The sequence below is a fragment of the Danio rerio genome, chromosome 3, assembly GCF_052040795.2.
Source record: "Danio rerio strain M-AB ecotype USA chromosome 3, GRCz13ab, whole genome shotgun sequence".
Taxonomy (NCBI): domain Eukaryota; kingdom Metazoa; phylum Chordata; class Actinopteri; order Cypriniformes; family Danionidae; genus Danio; species Danio rerio.
The window spans coordinates 16,700,936-16,715,000 of record NC_141023.1 but is presented as its reverse complement, the minus strand read 5'-3'; the positions used below and the strand labels follow the sequence as shown (position 1 = coordinate 16,715,000).

Sequence of the window (14,065 nt, the reverse complement as noted above, 5' to 3'; positions counted from 1 at the left end):
ACACGCATACACTCACACACGCACACACACACACGCACAGACACCTACAGTGTGAAACAGTCTACATAACAATATGACAGATCATTTTGAAAACAAAGACCATTAAAAATCTGAAAAATCACACAAATTCCTATGTGTCTCTGACACAGCAGAGAGAGAGAAAAAAAGAGAAACTTAAAAAAAAAAAATCCACTGAAGAGGAACAAACCATCATAAGTGGGCGTCATTAGTCAGGTTTGCAGGTAACATACAGTAAGCAAACAAGAAACGTCTCTTCATGCTAACTTCAAAGTTTGGCTTTTTCTTCCATGTGAAAACTCCGCTGAGATTTGAACAAACTACAGAGATGGCATTGATTGGCCTCTTTTTAATTCATTTTATTCAGTCGGTAATTATGGAGCCTAATCAGTCTTAAAAATAATACATTTACAAAATAAAAAATTCATACATGCACAGCACAATTCATGTTTACAAAATGCCATTTGTAAATTAAAAACACAATCCGTAAATACAACACACAACCTGCAGAAATCATTGATATTTTTGCGTAATTATTTGGATTTGTGTATTTGTGAATCATGTTTTGAATTTTTCAATTGGATTAGTGCATTTTCGAGTAGTGTTTTAAATTTACAAATTAGATTTGTGTATTTATGAATCGTGTGTTATTTTTTATGAATTATATTTGTTTGTTTATGAATCGTGTTTTATATTCCCGAATTAGATTTGTGAATTTACGAATCATGTCAAATTCACAAATTGGATTTGTGTATTTTCAAATCGTGTTTTAAATTTAACGAATTGGATTTGTGTAATTTTGAATCGTATTTGAATTTTTGAATTGGATATGTGTATTTGTGAAATATGTTTTGAATTTACAAATTAGATTTGTGTATTTACGAATCGTGTACATTTTTTATGAGTTGGATTTGTTTTTTCAAATCATGTTTTAAATTCACGAATTGGATTTGTGAATTTTTAAATCGAGTTTCAAATTTAACGAATTAATTTGTGTTTTTGAATCGTGTTTTGAATTTACAATTTAGATTTGTGAATTAATGAATCCTGTTTTGAATTTATGATTTTGATTTGTGTATTTTTTTAATCGTGTTTTGAATTTCTGAATCTAATTTGTGTATTTAAAAATCGCGATTTGAATTTACAAATTGGACTTTACGAATTTTGTTTTGAATTTATGAATTGGATTTTGAATTTATCAATCGGATTTGTGTTGTGAATTGAGTTTTGAACTTACAAATTGGGTTTTGCAAATGTGACTTGTGTTGTGGATGTATGAATACATTTTTTTTTTTGTAAATTTATTATTTTTGAGTCTAATCTAGCTCCATAGATAATATGTTTGAGTATGGCTAAAAATGTTGTGGACCATCAAATCGGACATGATAACACAGCGTTTTTGCATTACACGGAAGATCAGAGCCCTATAGTGTCCCAACAGTAATAAAATACTGTTAATCCAATAAAATTGTACTTAATCCTGTTTTGAATTAACAAATTGGATTTGTATATTAACAAATTGTTTTTGAATTTACAAATTGGATTTGTGTATTTATGAATCAAGTTTTGATGGTATGAATTGAATTTGTGCATTTATGAATCGAGTTTTGAATCAAAAAGTTGGAGTTGTGCATTTTTGAATCTTGTTTTAAATTTCTGAATTGGATTTGTGTATTTACGAATTGGGTTTTGAAATTATAAACTGGATTTTGTAAGAGTGACTTGTGTTGTGGATGTAAGAATAATATTTTGTAAATGTACCATTTTTTAGTCTGACCTGGCTCCAAAGAGTACAAGAGAAATATATTTGAGTATGGCTAAAAATATCATGAATCATCAAATCAGACATGATAACGCTGCGTTTTTGCACTACACAGAGGATCAGAGCCATCTAGCGTCCCAACAGTAATAAAATAGAAATATGTTAACAAAAAATAAATCCATATACATTGGATATAGGTACTTTCCTTTAAATCTGCCTTTTTTAAATTTGCATTTGTTTGTGTTTTTAAATATACTGTCATTTCTATTTTACATCATCTGTACGTCAATGTCCTGAGTGGGCAAGGCCCATCTGTTTTTTTTTTTTTGCATGCGTACAGGTCGGTAACAAGACGGCATGAAGAAATGCTATAGCCTAACCTATATTGGATGTCCATTTAAGAGCATACAAGCAGGAAGAGTTACCATGACAGCAGGATCTCCTGTTTTGCACATGCTCAGAGAAAAAAGCATGAACAGATGAGGTCATCACCTGTTGCGCTGGTAGAGAAACAGCCGGAGAGAGAGAGAGTGAGAGAGAGAATAGAGAGAGATATGGCTTGTGTAGTGTAGCATGAGCTGAGACAGTCAGCTGACCTCTCTCTACCCCCATGTGTTTCCATCAGTTTTAATGGGACGGATGTGTGCGTTTCTCATGTGTGCCTCAGTTTCAGTGATGTGAGTGACAAGTTGTATTGCTGCTTGTTTGGATGAGGATGGCCCTGGAGCCCGTTTCAAAAGGAGGTTTGACCAACTTGATCTCTTGAGTCTAAACTCTGAGCAGGTTGACTGTTGTGTACCATAAACAAAGTTCCTTTAAGGCAAGTCATTTAACTTGGCGGCCGTCTTTGAAACACCTCTGCTTGAAAGGGGGAACATCAAATTCACAAGTTTACAATTAAAGTACAAATGAAATCAAACTGACTATCGATTTTGTTAGCTCACATTGCTAGTTCTGTGGTGAACAAATTATCTGTGGATGTCATCGCGAAAAACGAATAGATGTCCTTATAATCTTTCATTTAAATCTGAAAATGCACTTCCTGTTTGTTTTCAGTTCTCAGATTACGTGATTTTATGGTATTGGGTGTGGCTAACATACTTAACCACGCCCCTCCAGCTGTCAGTTTTGACAACAAACAGAAATGGTGAGCAGGAGACGTCTGTTAGCTTGTAATAACTCTCCCCAAACCAATATCCCAGTCTTTGTACCAACTCCAATTAGCTTGCAGTAGAAAAAACAAGCCACGCCCACTGCTTTCCCATTTAATATTTCGTTACTCTAGGAACTGCGTTACAATACGGACAAAAAAACTTTGCAGCTTCCAGTTCATGTGGACTTTACATTGCATATTAGAAATCACAAATAAAATTAAACAACATCTGTATACTTTGTTTCATCTCTAAACGTTCGAATCACACAAAATCAGCAGAAACTCACATCTGGTTTGAGCCCCACTCCTAGAGAATTGTCAGTCTATAGTAATCGATGATTGGCTCCTGTACTAGCAGGCATGGCTTCATTCGCCATATTGAACGTTACATTTTTCAAGTATTCTCCCCGTATATTTTTGTTGCCATTATATTTTGGGAAAAGACATATATTTTTTCTCGAAATAAATAGAGAATTGTATTTCTTGAATTGCGAATCCTCTTTTATTTTGCTGACCCCCTCACTAGAAGAGCATTATAAATTGGGGTACGTAACATTAGTGACATATAAAAACTACACCGTCAACAAAAAGGCATTGCGGTGCCTTTTAGAACATAAAAGCGTGAGGAGGTTTAAAGATTAAACTTGAACTCTTGAGTTGACTTACTATTTATGTAGGTTGATTCTTGAGTTAAGCACATGCACCATAACTATGAAAAGCCATGATCAATGGAGCTCGGATAGTACTTTTACCATGGCAACAAAACCTAACAAATGTAAACAAAGTGAGTTACCATGGTAACCGATTATCAGTTTAAGTTGCCTCCCTTTTATAAACAGGCTTGACTTTTTGGGTTTTACATACATCCAGCTCTGAAATGGAAAACCCAGAGCTGTCCCTCATTTCAGGCTTAACATACTCAGAGTTTCCACTTAAGCTCCTTTTTGAAACAGGCCCCTGTTCACACTAAGAATGATAACAATAAAAATAACTTTATTAGCAACCACTGGATCATAATTTTCTGTTTTTCTATCGGTTCTACCTCTTTAAATGCTTGTGAAGATACCGATTGGCTGTCATGTTTTAAATCATTATGAAAGCAAGTTTAAGGAAATCATTTTAATGTAGTTTAGTGGACTTGGCTTTTATTTTATATTTAGAGTACATTTCTAAGTGTACTACAAAAGTTTTCCATTGTTTTTTTGAAAGATTTTATGTATAGATGATAATGTTAAGATTAAAACAACCACAAAACCATTCACAACTCATCAAAATAGGCTAATCTGGGTCCATATATACGCATACAGTCAAAATGATTGGACTGCCTGGCACGAAAGAAAATATTAACAGGTCAAAAACATGTTTCAAACTAAAACTGTGTCGTTATTTATTAGGCAAATAACCAACAGAAACAGCTTAATATATTTTATGAATTTGTCTTTTTATACTTAAATTGGATCAGGCGCATTAAACTTCTCTCTGAAGTCATAAATTACTCAAGCTTAAACCAACCACTTAATCAACATTAAACCATTTGTTATGGGGCCTAGAAAAGAATAAAAAACAGCATTTGAGCATCAGAATACAAAATAAAAAAGTAATAAAGTTTACAATTTTTTTATGGCTTGAAAAATTGTGAATAACAACAATAATTTTATTACTGTGACTTTGAGCTTACAAACCTGTAGATTAACCATTATGGAAACATAACATTGATTTTGGTTACTTACCATAGTTTTTTTTTTTATGTAAAATGTTTTTAATTAATTTATAAATTTAAAAAATGTAAATTAAATCATTAAAATAAATCAATAAATCATATATAAATCACTTAATATCCATGTACAGTAAGCTACAGCGCAATACTTTATTCAAAGCTGTATTACATATTACATTTTCTCTAATAAACATCCAATGCACACTGAATCTACGATTGATTTAATAGTTATATCCATCATTAGTTAGGAAATTAGGAACATATTTAGAGGTCACATTTGAGGGAGCCTTCAAATTGGGACATCCTTCATTGCACTATGGTGAAGCAACAACACTAGCCAGGTTTCCATCCTAACATGAAGCTTCGAAATCATTTCATTCGGCTTAGTCCCTTTATTCATCAGGGGTCGCTACAGCAGAAGAACTGCCAACTTATCCAGCACATGTTTTACACATGCAGTGGATGCCCTTCCAGCTGCAGCCCAGTACTGGGAAACATCCGCACACACTCATATACTACGGCTAATTTAGTTTATTCAATTCACCTATAGCACATGTCTTCGGACTGTGGGGGAAACCTGAGCTTCCGAATGAAACGCGATTGAACACGGGGAAAAATTGCAAACTCAACAAAAATGCCAACTGGCCCAGCCAGGACTTAAACCAGTGACCTTCTTGCTATGAGGCGACAGTGCTCAGCACTGAGCCACCGTGTCGCCCTGCATAAATCTTTTCAAAGTTCGTAAAAAAAGAAAAAGAGAGTGGCTGATTGTAGTATTGGTAACCTAGCAACCAAATGTAAACAAGGCAAGCATAATGGAGGCAGCTGAAGTGTCACGTGGGTGAAAAGTTTGCTACGCCAGAGTTTACTCAGTAAATTTGTTTCAATCTTCCATTATTTGTTTGTTCACCGTGTCGCCCTGCATAAATCTTTTCAAAGTTCGTAAAAAAAGAAAAAGAGAGTGGCTGATTGTAGTATTGGTAACCTAGCAACCAAATGTAAACAAGGCAAGCATAATGGAGGCAGCTGAAGTGTCACGTGGGTGAAAAGTTTGCTACGCCAGAGTTTACTCAGTAAATTTGTTTCAATCTTCCATTATTTGTTTGTTCAAACCCATTTCAAGTAAGTGAAATATTTTTAATTAAAAATTTGGCATTTTAATCACTCGTTTCTCAAGTGATACTTCAAAATGGACACAGGATGATGGAAGCCCAGTTAGTGATAAATGTAAATGGTAATGATTCAATTGTTTTCGATGCCTTCGATCACATTAACACCAGTAATCGAATTATTTGCCTTAATCTGAATAAGACAATAATATGATTAAGGTTTTTGAATGTTCCTTTCATGATCCCGTTTTACATGTTGTAGCATATAATTCGATTAAGATCATTGCGTCACCACGCTATCCACATTTCCTTCTGAGTTTCATTTTTAACTTGTCAACTTTAACTGCAGTTCGGCACTGTCACTTTCATTCAGGAACATTTCGTGCATGTCCCCCCTGACAAACGAAATATTGGATGAGAGTATGTACTGCTGATAGAGTGTTGTTTAATAGAATTTGATACCATTGGGTAAAAAAAACCTCCGCATTTCATGATGCAGGTGTCTGTGATCCTTCAGACTCGGTAGGTGCAGAGAATAGTGTCAAACAGTTGTGTGTATAGACTATCCTCTTGCAAAATGTTGCGAAAATCCTCAGACGATATTAGTTTTATTGCCGTGTTTACATGTCTGTACTGCACTTCAATAATGCGACTAAAATCGGCATACTCCACTTCTTGATTCGATGTCTGTTTAATTTTATTATGATTTTAGTCGTATTAAGGTAATCAAAATATCTGTTTACATGGTCGACTCTTAATCAGAATATTGTCTTAATCCTATTCAAATCGGATTATTGGTGTCCATGTAAACGTACTCGTTGTATTCATATTTATAATTATTAATAAATTGCAGCATGACGTTTCTGGATTTTCATTTTGTCAAGGAGGTAATATTATTTGAATTTATGTATATATCTAGCATATTTTTTAGAATTCTTCGATATGTAATAAAATTTTATACTTTTGTAGCTACAGTATGGTGTTGCAGTCTTTGTATTAGTCTTTTTGTCATTATTACATTTTCAGGTGCCCTAAACCCTGTGGTCGACTCTAAACAAACATTTTAAGTTGTTGTGTAAATTAATTTTATAACTCTGTCTATCACAGTTACTATTAAAGTTATCATCAACGGTGTGAACAGGCCTTCACTTGTGTACGTGGTTCAGATTGAACACAGACGGTGAGGGGATGTTAAGACTCATTGTAGGTGCACCGAATGTTAAACAGCCTTGCAACCCAAACACTCTTTAGTGTACAGAAGCGTTACATTGCGATTGCTATGGTAACATCAACATCATCTGCAAGAAAGCATTCGTTTAGCAGTGCAATGGATAATACGCATTTACTTTTGATGCAGTAGATATCTGAACAGCCCCCAAAATAAAATGACAAATAAAAGGTTCCTTACAGTAGTATGGTTTAAGGGTTTCACAGATTTGTTCTGTGAAAAAAAAAGGTTAATCTGAGAGAAGAAAAAAAACACGCACAAAGGAATAGAGATAACATGCGTCTCTCTTTTGTTTTTCTACAATACTGTTTGGTGGTATTTAATTTGAGGAAGGCTCATCGTATATTTATGTTTTTTTTTTTCTGGCGTTATCTCCTGTCTCTTTTATAGAAACGAGGGGTGGGGATAAAGTAATAGAACCGAAAGCCATAAAGACCCACACCGAGAAACAAATGGGGGAAAATACACCAAGGCGGAGGAGAAAATGTGATTTAAAAAACATTATTTAGAGAGAGAAGTCACAGAGGAGGAAGGTGGAGAGGTCACGACTGCTGGCCGCTCCACTGGCCCTCCATCGGTCGACGGAGCAGCTCTTCTACATGCCTCGCTACATCCATGGTGTCGTCTAGATCGAAATCGCCATCAGCGTCCAGCATAGGGTCAGCCCTGAGGGAGAGATTTACAAGTTAGGCTGTATAGCTTCAACACAATAATCAAATTCAAATTCGCACAATATACACAACATTTTCGCAGTGTTGGGGAAGCTAGTCTGAAAATGCTGAACACAAAGGAAGGATGTGAATAACGGGATGAGTTCAGGGTGTGCGAAATATAGATTGAACGATTGGGGGTTCAACTTTTTCAGTAATGTTAATTTGTGTTATACATTCTTCAGTTAATTAAATGTATGTATTTATTTAAATAACATTGAGCTTATTAATAAAACATAATTAAGTTTTCAGCGCTTGAAGTGATATTTGAGCTGATTCTGCCTTATTCACACTGCGAGTGACTCGCGATGGTAAAGTGACAAGCAACCGTTCTAACTAAACTTGGAACTAAACTTTGCAGGACACCAGCCCTCCAGAACTGAGTTTGGACATGTCAGCTATAGACAATATTGTATGCACATCTATATTTTGTGCAAATGGACAAATAAATTAAGTGCGTAGTTAAACAAATAAGTTTAGATGTGTGTGTATAAACAGTGCTGTTTGTACCACAGTTATTATCAAGTGTTCACTGCCTGAGGAAAGAAACTGTTCTTGTGTCGGGCAGTTATGGTCATTTATTTGATTTCAACAGAAGACAGAAGCTCAGAGGCCTTTTATACAACAACATTTTGTAAGAACGAAAAGAAAAATGGGTTTTTTATGTGTTTTGCCTGTTTATTTACATGACAAAAGGTGTTTTTTAGGACTGAAGATGCATAAATCTGAAAACGGGTTACAAAGAAAACGCAGCCATTGTAGTGTGTGTAATCACTTGAAAATATATATGTTTCTGTAAGTAACCAGGTAAAAATAGCTATACTTCCATCCACTTATTTTTATGTGCATTTTGAGTATATGCATGAAGAACAGCTGATGGAAACGGCAAGATGTGCATCAAATGCACATAAAGAGTGTGCATAACTGAGTCGGACAAACTTTTTTTTCGATAAGATGTGCATATTGAACAATGGAAACACTTTCTCAAGTCAGCGCATTAAAAAAGTCATGTGTCATAAAACAATCACTGTGTTATAAGAGATCAGGTGGTGAAAAAAAAAAAGCCTTCAAATACCATCACATGTTCATTGCATGTCTGCATTGTGGCGCAAGTAATTTATTAAATAAGGAAAAGATTCACGCAGCTTCTCCTACCTCAATAAACTCCATTTTTACTGTTGATATTTGGCGCCAGTTAATCAGGAAGTGAGGAATTTGTTCTGTTTGACTCATTGGATGGAAATGCTGCTTTATTCGCACGTCTTTTATGCGATATTTCAGTTTTGCGCATAAATATAATTTGCATCTTTGGATAGAAACATAGCTAATGAGAGTCTGTGCAAATGATGATATCATGCGTGTGCATAGTATGTGTTTAGGAAACGGTTGATTAAAGTCAACACAACAATGGTAAAACACATGGCAGTGCTGCAGTTGTTCAAGTGTTTCCCAACTCTTGATCATTAAAGTGTGGATTTACTTACAAATTACACACCAAAAGTGGAGACATATCTGACACACAACACAGCAAATTCTTCATACAAAACACACCTTGTGTATACATACAGTGCTCAGGATAACTGAGTAAATTCCAATTGGAAAATAAATATTTTTCTCCATTATTCAGTGAACATACTCACTGTATTTTGGTTCATTTAAACAAAACTGATTTTTTAAACAGATATATTTATTAAAATAATATTTTAGTCACCAAACATATTGAGAAATTGGAAGATAATACAAATACCTGTAAATTCAAGCAAAATATTGAAAAAAAAAACAACCTACAAAATTTCAACTAAATTTTTATTTTTATTTTTGCTTCTCTTGATTTTTCCTCCTTTTTAAATTTGTATTTAATATTTTTCTATAACATATAAATTTGGCTTTACTAATTTTTGGAGGGTTCTTGTAAGTTATTTAGTACGGAAGCGTAGAGCTGCCACCCAGGTAAAAAAAAATCTGAGCTTTATCACGTTTGTACAATATACTTTTCACGTTCTTACAATATAATATCACGTTTGTACAATATAATATCACGTTTGTACAATATAATATCACGTTTGTACAATATAATATCACGTTTGTACAATATACTTTTCACGTTCTTACAATATAATATCACGTTTGTACAATATAATATCACGTTTGTACAATATAATATCACGTTTGTACAATATACTTTTCACGTTCTTACAATATAATATCACGTTTGTACAATATAATATCACGTTTGTACAATATAATATCACGTTTGTACAATATACTTTTCACGTTTGTACAATATAATATCACGTTTGTACAATATAATATCACGTTTGTACAATATACTTTTCACGTTCTTACAATATAATACACCGTTTGTACAATATAATATCACGTTTGTACAATATAATATCACGTTTGTACAATATACTTTTCACGTTCTTACAATATAATATCACGTTTGTACAATATAATTATCACGTTCTTACAATATAATATCATGTTTGTACAATATAATTATCACGTTCTTACAATATAATATCATGTTTGTACAATATAATTATCACGTTATTTGCCGCCATACGTGCGCACAGATGATGATGTGCGCGCGCGGGACTTTTTTTCTCGCGCTGGATCAGTTGAGCGCGCGTGTGAAGATCCCCTGTGCGCTCGCGTATGTAATCTGCTCACGGTTCACTTCTAAACGCGCGCAAACATCACTGCTACGCTCGATTAATATTGGCATTGATTTGCCGACATACCACGTCGACTCCTACGACAAACTGAAGCCCTTTGGAATCTGTATAAATGGAGCCATTGATGGGTTTTCGAGAGCTATGATTTGGCCTCATGCCTTTTCAACAAACAGTGATCCCAAAATTATTGCTGGTTATTCATAGCAGAAGTTGAAAAGAGGCTTGGGACACCTTCCCGGATTCTCTCCGATCTGGGAACAGAAAATGTCACAATGGCAGACATGCAAAGATTCTTGCGATGGAGTATGGATCATAACGTCAATAACTGGTTTATTACTGGGTCTAGTAATCAAAATCAGTAGCTGCAAAATTTCCCCATGTCTCAATCCAAGCATAAAAAAGAACATAATTAATTCTGTAAAACGAGACATTTTCTCACGCTCTGATCGCACCAGTAGCCTAAGCGATAAAGTTTTCACGTAATAACGTGATAATTATATTGTACAAACATGATATTATATTGTAAGAACGTGAAAAGTATATTGTACAAACGTGATATTATATTGTAAGAACGTGAAAAGTATATTGTACAAACGTGATAAAGCTCAGATTTTTTTTTACCTGGGTGGCAGCTCTACGCTTCCGTAATTTTGTTAGATAAACTCCAGATGTGGCTTCAGTACTGACTAGTCTAATGTATAAGCACCAATATAATATAATATTGTATAGTTTCCTATTCAAAATATGAATTGAAAACACAGATTTGTGAGGGGTGCACTTATATATGCTAAGCACTGTATGTATACACATACAGTGTATACATACAGTGATATAATGATATAAAGCAGTGTTTCTCAACCATGTTCCTAGAGGTCCACTAACTTTGCAAAAAATTTTCCAAGTCTCCTAAACCAGTGGTTCTCAAACTATGGTACGTGTACTGTACCACTAGTGGTATGCAGGCTTCCTTCAAGTGGTACGCGGAGAAATTAAATATGTCATGTACATGCTACACACATTTAACAATTTATCAAAAATGATGTATATAATATGTCATATATGACATATAGCCTATATTTCTGAGGTAATCTGCCACGTTTTTTAACTGTGCTGAGTTGTGGCTGCTTTACTGGGCCTACTGCGCTACTGTATTTCAATACTGCTCATTTTGGTGGTACTTGGAGAGACAATTTTTTTCTGAGGTGGTACTTGATGAAAAAAGTTTGAGAACCGCTGTCCTAAACCAATCACTGCAGATTCAGACCATCAGCTCATTAGCAGAGACTGAAAGACCTGTAATAGGTGTGAAAGATGAAGGAGACATCCAAAACGTGCAGTGTTGGGGGTCCTTCAGGAACACGGTTGAGAAACACGGATATAACGTACGTAACTTCCTTACTGTTTACTAACAAGATGACAACACCAAATAATGGCCTGGCATACGTAATACAGCCCTTTTGGGTGTTTTCAAGGATATGTGTAAATGCAGATCTTTTTAAAAATGTTGTCGTGTGGAGTTACAGTAGAGTAAATTGTCGATATATTTATACATTTTGTCCTGCTAATGTGGCCTCAAAAAGGTCAAACCAAATGAGGGAAGATAAACGATGAGGTGTTTTCATATTTTGGTGAACTATGTCTTTAAAAAAATATAACGTTTTGAAAAGAGGGCCATTTGAGAGAGGCTAATATTTATATTTTTTCACAACAACACAAAATTGACCTGCCAGAAATGCATAAAAATCTGAAAAAGGTCAGCTAAATTAGACTGCTTTGTAAATAGTACTATTATAGTAATCAAATATTTAGTATTTTCTATAATTAAAATTCTATTTAAACTTTACTGTAGTAAACACAGAATTATTAGTGTACTCACATTGGAGGATAGAGTCCGTAAGGGTGTGGGGCACTGACAGCTGGAGATGATGCTACATGGTCCATGTAGGTGGGGTTTGCTGCAGGGTCGGGGTTTGGAGTCGCAAACCTGTATGAACACAAAAACACACACTCAAATACTTGACATCACATGTGCTGTTTTACCATTATTTATTCACTGTTATGATAATAATACTTTTACATATATTTTAGTAATTTAATGTGCTTTTTAAATGTAAATTTTTTCATTGGAAAATCATTTTGTATTTGTATTATCTGTTTCTAAACTAACATTCTTTCGATTATTATATTTTCTATTATTTCAAGGTACTTATATTTTTTCCATCTATTATTGAGAATTGATATTGAAACCACATAAAACTATCAGAAAAACATTTCTTTTTATCTTTTTACTCAATAAAATTTCTAAAAACTATATTCTAAATATCTATTATTAGACACTTAATTGGCATTTTTAATCCTGATTAACTCTAGTTTGGTTTGCAGTGCTAGCAGTCAAAGTTCTTGCTAACTCAATCAAACATAATAATATTATTTTCTGTTAACACAGAACTGTCATCTTTCTACCTTCCCTCAATTAAATACAAGATAGCTCATTTATTCTAGCTGTTCAATACTAGTGTACAGTTTGCTACAGACATTAGTTAGCAGTGCTAACATTGCTAACTCTAGCTTGTTTATTGGAACAGATTATTTCAACTCTCTTAAAATATAATGCATTCATTCATTGTCTTTTCGGCTTTCTTTATTAATCACTTCCTTTATTAATCAGGGGTTGCCACAGCGGAATGAACTGCCAACTTATCCAGCATATGTATTACGCAGTGGATGCCGTGCATTTATACTTCTAAACGCTGTTTGTGTTACTCTGCAATACCACTTCTGAAACGCTAGCTGGCAGAAGGTGTTTATGTTTCTCTGTGTCGAGTTTCTTTGCTGGTGTTTTGCATTTTTTGAACTACCTTCATGTACAGGTAGCTCAAACACGCTTATTTTGAGGCTGGAACCAGCGGACGTGCAACAACATTAATCATAATGTAAACACAAAACAACAGTTTTCATCTAGAGCTGCTTCACGGGACTCGACACTTGTAAACACTCACTTCATCAGGCTGGCGGCTCTCAGCCCACACTCGTCAGCTCTACCCAGCCGACCAATCACAGAACTTGCGCTACACGTCATCGCAACATGTAGTTACATTTTTGAGAGGTGTACCTCAGATTTGCTCAGATTGTTCTTGCTAACTCTAAATCTATATTTTATTGATAGCTTCCAATAACATTACTGCTATAAAAAACAGCTTAAACCAGGCTGGTTTTACCTGGTCTACCTGCTTGGTTTTAGAGGGGGTTGGGGAGGCTGGGAGATGACCAGCTAAAACCAGCTTCATCAACCTAGCCAGCCTGGGAGCCCAGCTAAAACAAACTTTGTCTAGCTTAAACCATCTTGACCAGCCTGGTTTAAGTTGGTCATAGCTGGTTTAAGCTGGGCTCCCAGCCCGGCTAGGTTGATCAAGATGGTTTTAGCTGGTCATTTTCTGGAATGGCCAAAACCACTTAAAACTAGGCTGGTCACCAGCTAGAACCAGCCAACCAGCCTAGGCTGGTTTAAGCTGTTTTTTTTTCAGCAGAGATTTCTTGTCTTATTTCTGCTATTTCTCTCACTAAAACATTTGTAAGTTTGGAAGCAAACAAGTTAAGAAAAGTCCTAAAAGGCTTGATATCTGTTCACCTCATTTATCGTTTGCTACAAAAATTAGCAGTGCTGAAAGTCAGAAAATTCTTCCTAAC

At 34.8% G+C, this 14,065-nt stretch overlaps 1 protein-coding gene across 9 annotated transcripts in view; it reads right to left on the bottom strand.

The window, feature by feature from the left end:
- Positions 1 to 6,106: 6,106 nt before the first annotated feature.
- stat5a (signal transducer and activator of transcription 5a) overlaps positions 6,107 to 14,065 on the bottom strand; it is a 199,059-nt gene continuing 191,100 nt past the window's right edge. For 8 of the 9 annotated variants that reach the window (XM_087242303.1, XM_087242305.1, XM_087242297.1 and 5 more), the window contains 2 exons: positions 12,255 to 12,362; positions 6,107 to 7,653 (listed from right to left, as the gene is read on the bottom strand). In XM_087242303.1, coding sequence (XP_087098429.1) covers positions 7,530 to 7,653; positions 12,255 to 12,362 — 232 coding nt within the window. In that variant the 3' untranslated portion in view covers positions 6,107 to 7,529. 9 annotated transcript variants of the gene reach the window in all.